Raw genomic sequence first — 17,244 nt, 5'->3', positions numbered from 1 at the left:
AAACCCCCCGGGTCGGGGCCTTTAGCCACGGTCAACTACATGGGAGTCCAGCAACATAGCCATGACGCTAACTGCTGTTCCCAATAAAATAATTTTTTTAAGGAAAAAAAAAAAAAACAGGCCAACGCTGGGCTGGTAAGTCGCCTGGTAGTTAAGGCAGCCAGACTCCCACATGGCCAACTGCAGTTTAAGTCCCAGACCTGGTGGCTTTAAACTCACACCAGGCACATGCATATGTATGCATGCCTGAAATCCCAAAAGGAGAAGGGATTGTGGTGTGGCCATCCTCTCGGGGGGTGATTTCTCGCTTTCTGTCTCTCTGTCTCTGTCTGTCTGGTGAGCGCATGTGCCCTATAGCAAAAACCTCTCCAAAAAAAAACCACCATGTGCATGCATGCGTGCCCCAGATCCCTAGAGGAGAATAGACAAGAGATTGACAAGAAACAAGAGTGTGGTATTCCCCCGAGAGGTCAGGTGCTTTCTTACTTTCTTTCTTTCTCTCTCTCTCTGTCTCTGTTTTTCTCCAGTGAGTACATGTACCCTATAGCAAAAACTTAAAAAAAAAAAAATGACTGTACTTCAAAGAAAAATAGACAAAACCACTGTTATATTTGGAGAATTTAATACATCTCTTATCAGTAACTGACAGATCCAGCAAGCAGAAAATTAGTATACATATACTTGAACTGCATAGCACCATTAATGAACTAGATCTCAGTAACATTTAAGTTTTTAAAAATGTGAAGTGTGAAGTGCAAGGGTAGGAAACATTTGACAGATGGGAAAAGTGTAAAATAAAAAAAGAATATTTTGTGGGAAAAAAAATTTAAGACTTAAAAAAAGTAAACTTTCATATACTGTATGCTATAAATAATCATTTTATATTTGACTTCATTCTTAGGAATACCACATCATGTATGACTTATCCTTTATATTCCTTTTTTTTGAAGACGATTTTTTTTGCTATAGGGCGCGTGCCCCTCTGTCTGAAAGACAGAGACAGAAAACGAGAAATCACCCCCCGGGGGGACAGCCACACAGCAATCCCTTCTCCATTCTCCTCTTGGTATCTTGGGCACGCACGCACATGCACCTGGCATGAGTTTAAGCCACCAGGTACGAGACTCAAACCGCACTGGAAGGTGGATCTCACATGTCTAAGCATGGTTTGAGTCCCACCCCCTAGGGAAGCTGGCCATGCCACAATCCCTTCTCCTCCTGGGATTTTGGGCATGCACAAACACACACACACACACTCATGCCCAGTGTGATTCTCAAGCCAGCAGATCTGGGACTTGAACTGTGATCAACCATGTGGGAGTCCAGCACCTTAACCACTATGCTACCTATTGGCTCCAAGGCCCAGATAATTTTACTAGTGAGTTCTACCAAATATTTAAAGAAAAAATAATACCAATGGGCTACATTCTCTTCCAGAAGATAGAAACAGAGGGATTGCCTCTTTACTCATTTTGAGTCCAGCATTACTCTAATACCAAGCCAGATAAGGAGTTACAAGAAAGAAAACTACAGAGCTATATCACTCACAAACATAAATGCAGAAATCCTCAGCAAGAATCAGCAAATGTGGGACAACAATGTAAAAAAAAAAAAAAAAAAAAAAAGTTACACTACTACCAAGGGGGATTCATCAGGTAGGTAATTCTGGCTCAACACTTGCAAATGAATATAACCCATCACATCCACAGGCGAAGACAATCATATGATTATGTCAATAGATAAAGGAAAAGTATTGACAAATTCTAACACCAATTTATGATAAAAACTCTCAGCAAATTAGAAATGGAGGAAAACTAACTTAACTTGATAATATCTATAAAGAACCTACAGCTATCCTCATATTAAATGGTGAGAAACTAAATAATTACCCCCAAAGATATAGAATAAGACAAACCTGTTCCCTCTTACCATTCCCATCATACTAGAGGTCCCAACTATTGCAGTAAGACAAGTAAAAGAAATAAGGGAGTATAGACATTAGAATGGGGGAAAATGCAACTGTCTTTGTTAGCAAATGGCGTGATTGTCTATGTTGGAAATCCCAAAGAATCAACCAAAAACAAAGACAAAACTGGACAAGGCCAGACAGTGGTGCTGCAATAAAGCATGATACCTGTGAAACAATCTCATGGAAAAGGGTCCCGGTTCAAATCCAGAGACCTCACTCAGTATGCCAGCACGCACTTACCCACAGTCTGGGGCTGACTGAAGGCTAGGGTGGATTGTGGTGTCAAGATCCAGGGGTGCTGTCTCTTTCTCTCTGTTTCTTTCTCTGTCTTTCTCATGATAAAGAAATTTATAAAACCAATCTGGAACTAGTAAGTGATTATAGCAAGATTGCCATATACTAGAGTAATAAACAAAAAGTCATTTGCTTTCCTGTATACCAGCAATGAACAGCTAGCATTTGAAATGAAAGACAAATGCCATTTACATTAGCACCCAAAAAATGAAGTAGAGTCATATTTCACTTAATGACAGGGATATATTCCGAGAAGTAGTTAGACAGTTTCATCATTATGTACACATCAAAAGGTATACTGTTTTCTTTTTTTTTTCTTTTTTTGAGAGGTTTTTCAATATAGGGCGCATGCGCTTGCCAGGCAGACAGAGAGAAACAGAGAGACAGAAAGTGAGAAATCCCCCCCAGGAGGGATGGCCACGCCACAATCCCTTCTCCTCCATTCTCCTCTCAGGATCTTGGGCACATACGCACATGGCGTGAGTTTAGCCACTGGGTCCAGGGTTCGAACTGCGGTTGACTACATGGGAGTCCAGCAACGTAGCCATTACGCTAACTGCTGGTTCCCTCAAAAGGTATACTTAAACAGACATAGTGGGGGACCAGCAGTTAGCGTAATGGCTACGTTGCTGGACTCCCATGTAGTCAACCGCAGTTCGAACCCTGGACCCAGTGGCTAAACTCACGCCATGTGCGTATGTGCCCAAGATCCTGAGAGGAGAATGGAGGAGAAGGGATTGCAGCGTGGCCATCCCCCTGAGGGGTGATTTCTTGCTTTCTGTCTCTCTGTCTCTCTGTGTCTTTCTGGTGAGTGCATGCGCCCTATAGCCAAAAAAAGAAAAAAAAAAAAAAAGAAATTTAACAAAATATGTAGGAGAGCTGTATGAGAAAAATTATAAAACTTTGATGAAATAAAGATCCAAGTAAAGGGACCAGCAGTTAGCGTAATGGCTATGTCACTGGACTCCCACGAAGTCGATCGCGGTTCACGTCCCGGACCCGGTGGCTTAAAACTCACACTGGGCGCGTGTGCGTGCATGCTCAAGATCCCAAGAGAAGAATGGAGGAGAAGGGATTGTGGCATGGCTATCCCCCCTGGGGGGTGATTTCTCACTTTCTGTCTCTCTCTGTCTGTCTGGCGAGCGCACGCGCCCTATAGCAAAAACCTCTCAAAAAAAAAAAAAATAAAAAGATCCAAGTAAGTAGAGAGACATAATAAGTTCAAGGATAGAAAGCCTAAATATTGTTAGGATGTCAATGCTTCCCATCTAGATTTGGAATTATAGAATATTAACTATAAACACTAATTGTTTATAATTCTCATAACAACCCTAGAATTATTTTTCATTTTATAGATTAAGTAATTGAACTATTAAATGGCTAAGTCAGTTTCAGTGTCCAATGTGTTATTGTTTATTTATTTATTTATTTATTTGAGATGTTTTTGCCATAGAGCGCGTGCGCTTTCCAGAAAGACAGAGAGAGACAGATAGAAAGTGAGAAATCACCCCCTGGGGGGGATGGCCATGCCCCAACCCCTCCATTCTCCTCTCGGGATCTTGGGCATGCGCACACATGTGCCTGGTGTGAGTTTAAGCCACTGAGTCCGGGATTCAAACTGCGGTCGACTACATGGGAGTTCCGCAACATAGCCATTACACTAACTGCTGATCCCAGTGCCCAATGTGTTTTATTTCAAAGCCTTACCACTATCCTTACCACTCCATCTTTTTATTAATAGTTACAAACTAAACATACAACCTACTTTTTTTTGAGAAAGAGATTTTTGCTATAGGGCCTGTGTGCTCCTCAGAGACAGAAAATGAGAAGTCAACCCCCAGGGGGAATGTCCATGCTGCAATCCTTTTTCCTCCATTCTCCTCTTGGGATTTTGGGCATGCATTTACATGCGCCCAGCATGAGTTTCAAGCCTCCAGATCTGGGACTTGAACTGAGGTCAGCCATGTAGGGAGCACCTTAACCACCATGTCACCTGCTGGCCCACAACCTACTCTTTTTTTTTAATTGCCAGAGGGCGCATGCACTCTCCAAAGAGAGAGGGTAGGGGGAAAGCACCTCTAATGGGGGCGTGGTCACACCACAATACCTTCTTCTCCACTTCTCCATCCTATCTGGATTCCAGGTACATGTGCACACACGTTTTTCAAGTCACCTGGCCCAAACTCTAACAATGTTCAGCCATGTGGAATCCATCTCCCCCAGCCACTAGTCCACCAGGCTGGTCCTGCCTGCTTTTTGTTTTATTTTTATTTCATGTATTTACGCTTCATAAGGTATACCAATCTTTCATACGCTTTATTAACTTCATACAACCACCTTCACTTCATGTAACCATGGTGTATTCCTTCACTCTGTGTGCTAGTACTTTTTATAGATCCTTGCCTGTCGAAAAAGGATCCCGCGCCAGCAGGTGGCGTGAAGAGTGAGGTGGCTGGATCTGACATGGCTGACAGCACGGTTCAAGTTCCGGACCTAGGGCTTGAAAATCATGCCAGGGACATATGCATGCGTGCCCAAAGTCCTAAGAGGAGAATGGAGAAGGGACTGTGGCATGGCCAACCCACTGGAAGGGATTTCTCACTTCCTACATCCTCTGTCTGGCTGGCTAGGGACCATGACCTATATATAGAAAAACTTTTTTAAAAAGGAAGGAAAATAAAAAGGAGCCCAACTCCTTTTTGCTGCAAGAGCTGTAGTAAGAGGCACACAGTGGGCCTCTGGCATACTTTTGCGGCAATATGTGCCTTCCTATCTCTTACAGCTCTCAAAATTCAAATATTCAAGAACATTATTTTTGGTACCTAGAGAGCCTGAGGGTATAGAGACTGAGGGGTAGAGTCAGATGAAAAGGTAGAGAGAAGTGAATTCATGTGGGCACCTGAGGAAGGAGGGAGCCTCCAGTAGGTTTGGTAGAGACAGCTTGTCCCCTCAGAAGAAATGGTAACATTCAAAAACACTCAGTGATTGGTAGCAGCCAGTTTGACCAGTACCTGTGTGACCAACTGCCTGTTTAAGGAAACTTTAAAGCAGACCCTGTCCCTGCCCCTTCTCTTGACACCTAAAGGGGACACTCTGCGGCTCCAAACAATTCTGGAAGCAATACAGAAGCACATCCATTCTTCCTCCCTCATCTTTAAACTGGCCCAAGATGCATTCAAGATTGCTACTCCCACGGACAGCAGTACCGACAGCACCTTGCTCAATGTGGCTCTGGAGCTGGGATTACAGGTACGGGGTATTAGCGGGCCTTCCCACTTTATTTCCTGCTTTATTCTGGCCTAGTGACAATTGGCAGAAGGGAAGTCCCCAGAGGACTGGGCACAGACCAAGTCTCATTCTTTCTGTGTCCCCAGAACACAAATTCTAGGCTGTATAAAAGGTAAGTACTCCATAAATTGGGCTCCATTTTCTTTTTTCTTTTTTTTTTTGGAGAGGTTTTTGCTATAGGGCGCGTGCGCTCGCCAGACAGACAGAGAGAGACAGAGAGACAGAAAGCGAGAAATCACCCTCCAGGGATGATGGTCTCACCGCAGTCCCTCCTCCTCCATTCTCCTCTAGGGATCCTGGGCACGCACGCACACGCGCCCGGCGTGAGTTTTAAGCCACTGGGTCCGGGACGCGAACCGTGGTCGACTACATGGGAGTCCAGCGACATAGCCATTACGCTAACTGCTGGTTCCCTCCATTTTTAAGTTAAGGCCAGAACTAGTATAGCTTTAGGCTCCACAGGATCCCGTCTCCTCTCCACCTCCATTCCTCCAAATCGAGTAAGTAACGGTAATAAGGACTTTCTCTTCAGAGAAGCCTTTTAACTGAGTGGAAGGGATAGGGCAAAACGTAGACCTGTCTATACTTATTCAGGGATTTTTGGTGCTGTTTAAGGCACGAAAATAGTATATGTTGCCTAAGATGACAAAGGGAAGTGCGAGGTCACAACTGGTAAGCTCAGCCCACTGGAAAGGCCTCTTTTGTGCCCAGGTAATGCGAATGACCTTATCAACCCTTAACTGGAGGCGCCGGGAGATGGTGCGATGGCTGGTGACCTGTGCTACAGAAGTGGGTGAGTCTCCCACCTCCCTCTGCCCGCTAGGGGAAAGGAGTTCCGAGGCCCCACCTGGGACACAGCAGTGAACCATAGAGCTCTCATTCCTATTCCTGATGGCCAGGAAAGGTGGGAGACAATGGCCTTGTTCAGCCAGCCCAAACCAGCCCTCACGGCTTGGACCATATCCTGATGTCAGCAGTGGTCTTACCCTCTGATGAGAGACATGTCTGAGAGAATGAATGTTCATCCACTAACACTCACATCCTCCCTTGGGAGGTAGTAGGTCCAGTGGTTTGGTCTCAGTCCCTGTCCATGCTTGAGACACATGGAAGCTCCACAATCCCTTGCAGAGCCCAGAGCCCCAGCACGAGAATACCCTGAGAAGTCCACTTCAGCTAGAACCCCAGGCAGGCCTATGACCTCTTCCTTGGGGCAGGCAAACCATAGGCTCTGCTGCTCCATCCTTGTAAAGGGCTCAGAGCACCTAGAAACCTTCCCATAGGCTCTGCTGCTCCATCCTTGTAAAGGAAACAGAGCACCTAGAAACCTTTAGCTCTCTGACCTGGGGAAGGAAGGGATGGGAAGAAACCCTCAACAGGGACTGGCCCTCCGGGATGTTCCCCTTGCCCTGGTTTGCCTCAGATCATCTCAAGGCTGCTGAGGAGGAGGGAGAACTCGTCTCTGCAGGCCAAGTTCAGCTCCCAAATGGTAATCTGGGCAGACCTGGATCAGGACCCGGATGGCCACGGCTGAGCTCAGACTCTCCCTGACAGGTGTGCGGGCGCTGGTGAGCATCTTGCAGAGCTGGTACACACTCTTCACTCCCACTGAGGCTACTAGTATTGTAGCTGCCACAGCCGTATCCCACACTACTATCCTGCGCCTCAGTCTGGACTACCCACAGCGGGAGGAACTGGCTAGCTGTGCTCGCACACTGGCCCTGCAGTGTGCTATGAAGGATCCACAGAGCTGTGCCCTGTCAGCCCTCACACTCTGTGAGAAAGACCACATCGCCTTCGAGGCAGCCTACCAGATAGCCATTGATGCTGCCGCTGGTGGCATGACCCATTCACAGCTGTTCACTATCGCCCGCTACATGGAGCTCCGTGGCTACCCGCTACGTGCCTTCAAGCTGGCCTCCCTAGCCATGAGCCATCTTAACCTGGCCTACAACCAGGACACTCACCCAGCCATCAATGATGTGCTCTGGGCATGTGCTCTTAGCCACTCTCTGGGCAAGAACGAGCTGGCAGCCCTTATCCCCCTGGTGGTCAAGAGCGTGCACTGTGCCACAGTGCTTTCAGACATCCTGAGGCGCTGCACAGTGACTGCACCTGGCCTGGCTGGCATCCCAGGCCGCCGCAGCTCTGGAAAGCTCATGTCCACTGACAAAGCCCCACTGCGCCAGCTGCTGGATGCCACGATCAACGCCTACATCAACACCACACACTCACGTCTGACGCACATCAGCCCTCGCCACTACGGAGAGTTCATCGAGTTTCTGAGCAAAGCTCGGGAGACCTTCCTGCTGCCCCAGGATGGCCACCTACAGTTCGCCCAGTTCATTGACAACCTCAAACAGATCTACAAAGGCAAGAAGAAGCTGATGCTGTTGGTACGAGAGCGCTTCGGCTAAGAAAGCAAGCAGTTCACTGCCAAGGCAGCCTGGGCTCCCAGGTCCCATCAGGTCAGGTCAAGGACACTGAAATATTTGTCTACCCTGAGAGGACGCTGGGTACATGTGGCTGAGGCCAAAGGACCACAGGGCTAGAGCTGAGGAGAGTTCAACTTTACCGATACGCCTGCCTTGGCAAACTTCTCATCACGCCCACTGTTCCTGGAGCAGCCAGGCCCTGCAGGTCGATCAGAAACCCCACAACATGCCACCTCATGCCCCTGTATCCTGCGTGTCCTGGGCTTTGGCCCTTTCTCCCTTGGCAAACACAGAACATTGTTCCGTCTCAGGGATTGCTTAACCAGAGAAACAGAAGCATTTATGGTACTGTAAATACTATAGTATATGTGTTGCCCGTTATTGTAAAGTTGTAACTATTTATAATTCTGATTCTGATTTGGTGGGCACTTGAAGTAGCTGTGGGTAGGAGGATAGGCTTGTTTTCTGAGGAGATTCACGACCAATTCACTACCATTTCTCAGGTTTCCCTTGCAGAGTGTATGCTGTTGGCAGTGGGAAAGCAGAGATGGCAGGGAGAAATGGCCAGTTAGGATAAATCCCAGGTCTAGTCCACGCAGAAAATCCAGCCTGCAGTTGGGGCATAGAGAGCCTTGTGGTGGGTGAGGGGCACAGGCCAGGAACAGATGTAGACTTTCGCCTCTGAAGATGCAAGTACATTGAAGCTTCTGCTCCTGCCTCACACAGCCTCTCCAAGAGCCTGCTGAGCACCTGAGAACTGAGTATGGGGGAAGACGGAAGGTCTGGGAGCCACTGAGCTCATAATGTTCATCTACTCTGGTCATCTTTGTTTGTGTTAAGTGTCAGGTTTCATCTGTGTGTGTGTGTGTGTGTGTGTGTGTGTGTGTGTGTGTGCGCGCGTGCGCACCTGTATGACTTAGTACATGCATCTGTGTGCATAGATATATCTGTGCATACCTAGCTGTATATGTGCACATATATATTTATGCGTACCTATGTCAGTCCCGCCTCTCTGTACATGAGTGAAACATGTGCTGGACTGTAGGTTTCTGTGTGTGGGTACATATGTTGACATATGTGAGATTGCGTATCTGTGTGTAAGTACACTCATGTTTGTCTATCCATGTTTAGTGTGTATGTGTACCTGGGCACACATGAGTGCATTGTATAAATATGTGTCTGTGTGTACTCCTGCTATCCATAGACCTGTGTGTTTATATGTGTAACCGAGTATATTTCTACATGTAGGTGTGTCCATATATTGGTGTCTGTGGATCTGCACGAGTGCATCCCTTCTTTTGGCCAGATCTTTTTTCTGCATTTCTTAGTTTCTCTCACTGGCCATTCATTTCCCGTCTCTGAGCCGCCTCTACTCACCATTCTCTCACCAAACAAGCTTCTAAGCACCAGTCTCCCTCTGGCCTAAGATTGGCTGCTTCAGCTACACAGTTCTCTTCTTGCCCCATACTTGCTTTCTTCCCCTGCCTTTCTACCTCAAGCTGCTTCTGCCTGCTTGTCAGTCCCAGTGGTTGCCGATTTGGAGGCTGGGGCCAGTGTGTGTTGGCTGTCATGTTCCTAATCTCTAGCCCTAGTGGGCAGCCCTGTCTTAGCCCTGGCTGCACTAGTGTACCATGCTCCTGATCACTACCTTCCTGACCACTGTGCTCAGCCTGGAATCCTCATGGGAGGGAGTAAGGGCATTCAGAAGACTGTCAGATACCAGTGTCTTGGTGTTTACCATTTCATGTCTTAGTTCTCGAGTTAGGAGTGGGATTTGATAGGGAAGAAGTGGAATAGCTAGTGTGAACTAAGGACCTGTCTGCATTACTTTATTTTCCTTTATTTGGCAAACTGTTTATGTCAAGTTTTTTTTACTTCAAACTGACCATAAGTTGTATATGCTGTTTGTGGCTACTAAAGTCTTACTGTCCAGCCAAGGGCCCCTATAATGTCTCAGCCCAATGGGTTGGTAAAAACGAGAAGCCACCACCATTTCTGTATCACAATTGCCCTTTTTTAGCAAGTATGTGAACTCACACTGCTTTTCTATGAATAAATCATGGGTCACAGAAAAGATTGTTTTTCTAAAAGCAGAAATTGTGTTCTCTCAATAAAATGAGGCGCTTCTCTCCTTTCTGCATTGCTCTGGCTGAGTCAGGGTCTGTTTGGGTCTTCAAGGAGCTGTAGAATGACAGATGAATTTCCTGCCACAAGACTTCTCAAAGCTCACAGGCTCCAAGGTGCCTTGTCCTAAGAAGCAGGTGTCGGGACCAGCAGTTAGTGTAATGGCTATATCACTGGATTCCCATGTAGTTGACCGCAGTTCGAGTCCCAGACCCAGTGGCTTAAACTCACGCTGGGCACGTGTGCGTGCGTCCCCAAGATCCAGAGAGGAGAATGGAGAAGGGATTGAGGTGTGTCCATCGCCCCTGGGGGGGTGCTTTCTCGCTTTCTATCTCTCTGTCTCTCTTTGTCTTTCTGGCAAGTGCACACACTCTATAGCAAAAACCCCTCCAAAAAAATTAAAAAAAAAAAAACAGAAGCAGATGTCACCATGATGGGCAAAAACACCAAGAATCTGAGAAGATTAAAGGATATTCTTAGGAAAGAATACAGAGAAGGCCAGACAATGGTGCAGTTAAGGAGGCTAGATCCCACATGGCCGACTGCATGGTTTGAGTCCCAGACCCAGCAGCTTGAAAAACCACCCCTCAGGACCAGCAGTTAGTGTAATGGCTATGTTGCTGGACTCCCATGTAGTCGACCATGGTTCGAGTCCCAGACCCGATGGCTTAAACTCATGCTGGGTGTGTGTGCGTGCTGTCCAATATCCAAAGAGGAGAATGGAGAAGGGATTGAGGTGTGGCCATCTCCCCTGGGGGGGTGCTTTCTCGCTTTCTATCTCTCTGTCTCTCTTTGTCTTTCTGGCAAGTGCACACACTCTATAGCAAAAACCCCTCCAAAAAAAAAAAAAAAAATAGAACCAGCGAGCAGATGTCACCATGATGGGCAAAAACACCAAGAATCTGAGAAGATTAAAGGATATTCTTAGGAAAGAATACAGAGAAGGCCAGACAATGGTGCAGTTAAGGAGGCTAGATCCCACATGGCCGACTGCATGGTTTGAGTCCCAGACCCAGCAGCTTGAAAAACCACCCCTCAGGACCAGCAGTTAGTGTAATGGCTATGTTGCTGGACTCCCATGTAGTCGACCATGGTTCGAGTCCCAGACCCGATGGCTTAAACTCATGCTGGGTGTGTGTGCGTGCTGTCCAATATCCAAAGAGGAGAATGGAGAAGAAGGGATTGAGTGTGGCCATCCCCCCTAGGTGGTGATTTCTCGCTTTCTGTCTCTCTGTCTCTCTCTGTCTTTCCGGTGAGCGCACGCACCCTATTGCAAGAAAACCTCTCCAAAAGAAAAAAAAAAAATAGAACCAGCGCTCTAGGCATGTGTGCATGCATGCCCAAAATCCAAAAGGAAGGCAAAATGGAGAAGGGAGTGTGGGATGGCCATTCCCCATGGGGAGGTCCTTTCTCACTTGCTTCCCCCCTCTCTCTCTCTCTCTCTCTCTCACACACACACACACACACACACACACACACACCCTCTGGCAATTTAAAAATAAATGCAAAGCAGCCCCGAGTACAAGGGGCCAACTGGCTTGAGAGGTGTTCTCATCATGGTGATAGACTAATTTGAGCTCCAGTCCTAACCGGCCTCACTCTCTAACACTTTATGTACTCCCCATCTTTGGTGTCAAAGCTGAGGACCTCATATGCCTATCCACCGAGGCTCTGTCTTCCAGCCTAGGCCTCTCTGAAGTTCCAGCCACTTTGTGCCCCTCTTTGATCTATACTCCCCTTCCTCCCCAGACACAAAGCCCTGTCAGCTTGTCCTTTGCTGTGTGTACCCCACATTTTCTCTGCAAATGTCACAGCTCCAACTGCTAGGACATTCTCCAAACCCCTGTAGCCCTTGAATAATGTGAGAGCAAAATGGTAGTGAGAACCCTGATATGAAGTTCTATTGTACATACTCACTGGTATCTGAGCTCTAAGACTTGTGGGAGAGGATGCAGAGAGAGGCCCCGCGGAAGGAGCACAGGTTAAAAAGAAACTGAGGAAAAGGGTTCAGATCTTTCACAACCAACCAAATACTAGACTCCAGCTCTGAGACTTTTATTCTCCTGGAGACAATCGTCTGTGTTCGTAGTACTTGAGGTAAAGGCATATGCTCAGTTCTGTCGAAGCAGACGTGAGTGTCTGTGCACGGCATCCACAAAGGCCCCCACGTGCTCTGGGTCCATGTCCGGGTAAAGCCCATGGCCGAGGTTGGCAATGTAGCGTTGTGATCCAAAGTCATCCAGCATCTGCTGCACCAACCGCCCAATCTCCTCCTGGAAGACCAATGGCACTGCTATGGGGAGACTGACAAGCCTGTCCTCCCTGTACATGATAGTGACACACACACACAGGTATGCTTCTACTCAGTGTCATTGTGTCGTTAATTCATCAAAATCTATTGGATGCCCGGGTATGGGCCAGGCACTAAGAGAAAACAGATGAACAATAACAATTCTGCCTTCCTAGGGCTTACCCCATGCATATGGAGTAGAGGGGAGGGACAGACAGACGTGACAAAAACACACACATAATAACACCTAACCAGATCCATAGCCATAGGAATACACACACACACACACACACAAAAGAACTCATAGACACACAGGGGTCCTGCCTGTTACCTTTGAGGCATATAGAGCACAGGGGTCCAAGTTGCCCTGTAAGGTCACCGTCTTTCCCACACGCTCCCTGAAAACAGAGCCAGTGCCACATTCTGATGACTCTACACATGGCAGCTGTCGCCCTCTCCACCTCAACCCCCCTGTCACTCACCGGACTTTCTTGGGGGTCACCGTCCAGTCAAGCCCAACTACCTCATAGCCAGCCTGGGCCAGTTCCTCCAGGGCAAAATGTCCATCCTTAGCAAAGATGATCTAGAGCAAAGAGGCAAACTCAGGGTACAGAGGGTCTTGGGACACCCATTCCCCTTTCTCACCTGCACTTCTGCTGCCCTCCAGTGGTCACTCCAGTCCACGCAAGACTTACCCTGAAAGTTCCACATGCCCTTCACCCAACCCATCCCAGTCCTCACTCAACCCATCCTCACCATGGGCACTGGTGCCAGGCCTGCTTTTTGCAACCCAGCCTTCACTCGCTTGGCCACATCACGGATGTAGGGCAGTGCAAACTTGCTGAAAAGTTGTGGGCCAAGATGCCCCGCGTGGGACTCAAAGAGTTGCAACGCCTACAGTTAGGAGAAGTGACAAGAATACACACAGGAGTACCTCAGACCCCACATACACAGTGTCCTTCAATTTTCTTCAAGTGACTTAAATCTCTGATATTACCTGAACTATAAACACAGTTCAGTAAAAAAGTTTTGCCTTCTCCTCCAGATCCCAGGGCTAGCTTTGGCCTTTGAACACTCAGAGCACTAAGCCCTCCTGCCAGTGTCTGGGTAGGCTTGGCTGTACCAGCCAGAAGTTTCTATGTCTGGCATAAAGACCCCTTCCCACTCAGATTTAGGAGACCACTGCTTCTGGTCCTTATAAATCAAACCCCTGCCTATTTGTTTCTCCCTTGGGACTTACCTGAGCACCAGCAGCCACTTGTCCTACCAGATAGGGGACAAGAGTATCAGTGAGGATGCACAGCAGCCGGTGACTGGCCTGGGGTCTCTGGTAGAGCCAGCGCTTGGCCTGAGCCATAGTGCTTGAGCCGCCACCCTCAATCATGTATGTCATCAGGGTCCACTACAGAAGGACACAAAGAATACGTCAAAGGTGCAGAAGCCAAACCGACACTTCTTCCCTCATTTACATCCTGTCCTGCCCACGTTACCGGGGCACCAGCAAAGCCAATCAGTGGCACACGCCCTGCCAGCCGTTGTCGGGTAAGGGTGATGGCCTGGAACACATAGTCCAGCTCAGAGGCTGCCGCTGCTGGATCACGTAGGTGCTCTAGGTCCTGCTCTTCTTTCAGTGGCTTTGGGAAGCTGGGTCCTTTGCCAGGTATCATGGTCACCTCCATGCCTAGTGCCTGGAGGGAGAGGAAATACCTGGGTTCTAAACTTGGAACTCTAAGAGGAAAAGGCTCTGTTCCAAGGGGTCCTTTCCTTTTTTACACATTCCAGAATTAGGCTGAAGGGGTACCTGGGGTACAACAAGGATGTCGGAGAAGATGATGGCAGCATCCAGAGGGAAGCGACGCAGTGGCTGTAGGAAATGGGAAACAGTTTTGCTAAGTGGCAAGCTGAGGGCATAAGTCCCTCCCTCTTTGGTGGACCCCCTCACCTGCAGAGTCAGTTCACAGCAGGCTTCAGGAGAACGACAGGTGTTGAAAAAATCCTGGCCAGCTCGGGTTTCCCTAAACTCTGCAGGCAGAAGAGGGAAGACAGGGTTCAACCTTGTGGGCCTCCAGAGCACCCACCCCCACCCCGCCTCTCAAAACCTTTTTCTCTAGAGTTTTATCTAGGCTTCCAGGCGCAAACCCTGACCTGGTAAGTAGCGGCCTGCCTGCCGCATGCACCAAACGGGAGTGTAGTCTGTTTCCTCTCCCCACGCTGCTCGCAGGAAAGTATCATTCTTCAGCTCTGGAAAACCCTGGGGTCTGATGATCAGGTAGGGACAGGGTTACGTGTTAGTGTGCTAAGGCGTGGGTTCTTAAGACGGAATCAGGCACCGCTATCTGCACCCTCCAGGCCAGCCCCCAAGCTGTGGTTCCCCACCCGTTCTGCCTCCTCTATCAGATCATGCACAAGACTAGAAGGGCCCGCGCTAGGGCCTTTTCCCTACTCATTCTTCCTACTCTCTCAGCTAAAAGCAACTGAAGGGACTCGGGGAGAGAATTAAAACCCCGTAAGGGTACGCTGGGGTCTTCGGACTAGCGAATCTCTTCGGAACAGGCTGCCAGTGAGCTGGCTCCGGGGGTGGGAGAGCCCCAAGCTGGAGGACAATCAAAGGGAGATCAAAGTTGACGGTCCCAGAATAGGGAGGCTGCGGAATCCCCTGAACGAAGGTTTGAGGGACGCAGTCCAGCAAGACGGTGCCGGGGATGAAAGTCTCAAGAACCCATAGTCGGATGAATCCCAGAGATTTCCAGGTAAGGGGGGGGCGGGGGTAGAGGGACAGTTTCCTGAGTCGGAAGACAACAGAAGCCCGGCTAGCCACTCCTCGTGCTGCGGAGAACTCACCCCAACCTGTCCTCCTCCATGGTAAACAGTGACTGCGAACACTGTCCCGCCTTCAACCCGTATTTGAGCCTGCCCCCAGCCCAGGCTCCGCCCTTTCCTAGACTGAACCAAGGGCGTCGCCATGTTTGGAGCCACGTGATCAGGCTCCAGTGACAGCTCTGGGGCTGCCCTGGCTGGTGCCGGTAGGACCCCTACCACTTTTCACCGTAAAGTTCATTGTAGCGACGCAATACAAATGTCTGAAAGAAGGGGCTCTTTCTAACTACATCTTGATGATGGCAGGAGGTATTTAATCTCGAGTCTGACGATCTGGAAACCTCAAAGGCTTGGCTCAAATCTCACTCTCACTCTTTTTTCTTTTTTGAGAGGTTTTTGCTATAGGGCACGTTCGCTTGCCAGAAAGACAGAGACAGAGACAGCGAGAAATCAGCCCCCGGGGGCATGGCCACGTCGCAATCCCATCTCCTCCATTCTCTCTTGGGATCTTGGGCACGCACGCACACGTGCCCGGTGTGAGTTTTAAGCCACAGGATCCGGGACTCGAACCACAGTCGACTACATGAGATTCCAGCAACATAGCCATTACGCTAACTGCTGGTCCCTCACTCCCACTCTTCATGACTCTAAAAATCCTGTCTAGGGGCCAGCGGGTAGCATAGTGGTTAAGCACTGGATTCCCACATGGCTGACAGTAGTCCCCCACCTGGTAGATTGCTTTCACACGACACCTCCCCTCAACCCCCGTCCCTGATCAAATTTTAAAAATAATAATAATGATAAATAAAATTAAAGAATTATTTTTTTAAAAACTCTGGGTCCAACAGGTGGCGCGGTGGTTAAGGGCGCTGAACTTCCACATGGCCAACGGCCGTTGAGTCTCGGACCTGGTGGCTTGCTTTCTCACTTTCTCTCTCTCTCTCTCTGTCCTTGTCTGGTCAAATTAAAGATAGATAGATAGATAGATAGATAGATAGATAGATATAGATAGATAGATAAATCCTATCCAACCAGGTGTCCAGCAGATGGAACCAGGCTGTACAGACAACTAAAATACTTACATATTTATATGACCTACCAAGACCCAAGCACTGTGGTGGGTTTGGAGGTTAGAGTGCTGAGCAAGATAGCCCTGCCTTTAAGGAGCTAAAGTGCTGATGGGAAAACACAAATCAAGCGCATTAAAGTGAGGGCCAGCAGGTGACATGGGGTTAAGGCACTGGATCCCACATAGCTGATTATGCAGTTCAAGTCCTAGACCTGGCAGCTTGAAAAACACACCAGGTGCATGTGCATGTGTGAGGAAAGCCCTGCAGGAGAATGGAGGATAAGGAACTGCGGTGTGGCCATCTCTCCTGGGGGTGATGTCTCACTTTCCCTCTCCAGTGGAGTGTACCGTCCCATAGCAAAAGACTCAAACAAACAAACAAACAAACAAAAAGCAAAGTTGATAATAATCAGTGTTCTAGGATCAGGAGTAACAAGGATCAGGCCTGAATGACTCAAGACTCCTGTTAGTGGTGGGGGAAAGGTCAGTCTCCCAAATAATTTAGCAATACCTTCCTGATGATGAGTTAAGCAGCTTTTTCAAAGATTTTTCTGGTGGTACTAGGACTCGATGGGGCAGAGAGGCAAAAACAAGAGGCCCAAGGACCAGAAAATGGCTGTTGCAATGATCTAGACTAAATAGGATGGTGGCCTCTACAAGAGTAGCAACTGTGGAAATAAAATAGTAGTCTCCACGGTGTAAGAGAGGGTGATTGATCAGGTCTGGCTGGGCCTGGTGGCGGGCACAGAGGTAAGTAGCAGTTGAGAGTACACAGAGCAAAACGTCGGGGCAGAGGGTACGCCTAGTCCAAAACATACGGCGAAGGCTGGCCGAAGGCGGGGCAGGGCGTGGTGGGAAGCTCTGCGGTCGCGGCTGCCGCACTCCGGGCCGGATCGCCCTGGGCTCCCCACAGCTACTTCGCCATGGCGGGCCCTGGCCCGGGTGCGGCGCTAGAGTCCCC

General features: G+C 48.5%; 3 protein-coding genes across 3 annotated transcripts in view; 2 read left to right on the top strand and 1 right to left on the bottom strand.

The window, feature by feature from the left end:
• The window catches only part of ZSWIM5 (zinc finger SWIM-type containing 5), a gene marked incomplete in the record, with an annotated part of 174,855 nt that extends 165,007 nt beyond the window's left edge, over positions 1 to 9,848 (top strand). Inside the window, 3 exon segments of the mRNA XM_027773921.1 lie at positions 5,349 to 5,512; positions 6,263 to 6,344; positions 7,103 to 9,848. Coding sequence (XP_027629722.1) covers positions 5,349 to 5,512; positions 6,263 to 6,344; positions 7,103 to 7,965 — 1,109 coding nt within the window.
• Positions 9,849 to 12,138: 2,290 nt separating this feature from the next.
• On the bottom strand, positions 12,139 to 15,330 carry UROD (uroporphyrinogen decarboxylase). Its single transcript, XM_006153806.3, has 10 exons — positions 15,239 to 15,330; positions 14,543 to 14,655; positions 14,340 to 14,419; positions 14,199 to 14,261; positions 13,888 to 14,085; positions 13,638 to 13,799; positions 13,154 to 13,291; positions 12,880 to 12,980; positions 12,729 to 12,795; positions 12,139 to 12,380 (listed from the first exon to the last, which is right to left on the bottom strand). Exons 1-10 carry the CDS (start codon positions 15,256 to 15,258, stop codon positions 12,219 to 12,221), a joined length of 1,104 nt encoding a protein of 367 aa, XP_006153868.1. The 5' UTR covers positions 15,259 to 15,330; the 3' UTR covers positions 12,139 to 12,218.
• Positions 15,331 to 16,822: 1,492 nt separating this feature from the next.
• Positions 16,823 to 17,244, top strand: part of HECTD3 (HECT domain E3 ubiquitin protein ligase 3) — a gene marked incomplete in the record, with an annotated part of 9,589 nt that continues 9,167 nt past the window's right edge. The window contains 1 exon segment of the mRNA XM_014589886.2: positions 16,823 to 17,244. Coding sequence (XP_014445372.1) covers positions 17,207 to 17,244 — 38 coding nt within the window.

This window comes from Tupaia chinensis, unplaced genomic scaffold (assembly GCF_000334495.1).
Source record: "Tupaia chinensis unplaced genomic scaffold, TupChi_1.0 Scaffold000387_1, whole genome shotgun sequence".
Taxonomy (NCBI): Eukaryota; Metazoa; Chordata; class Mammalia; order Scandentia; family Tupaiidae; genus Tupaia; species Tupaia belangeri.
This window is presented reverse-complemented; position numbering and strand designations above follow the sequence as displayed.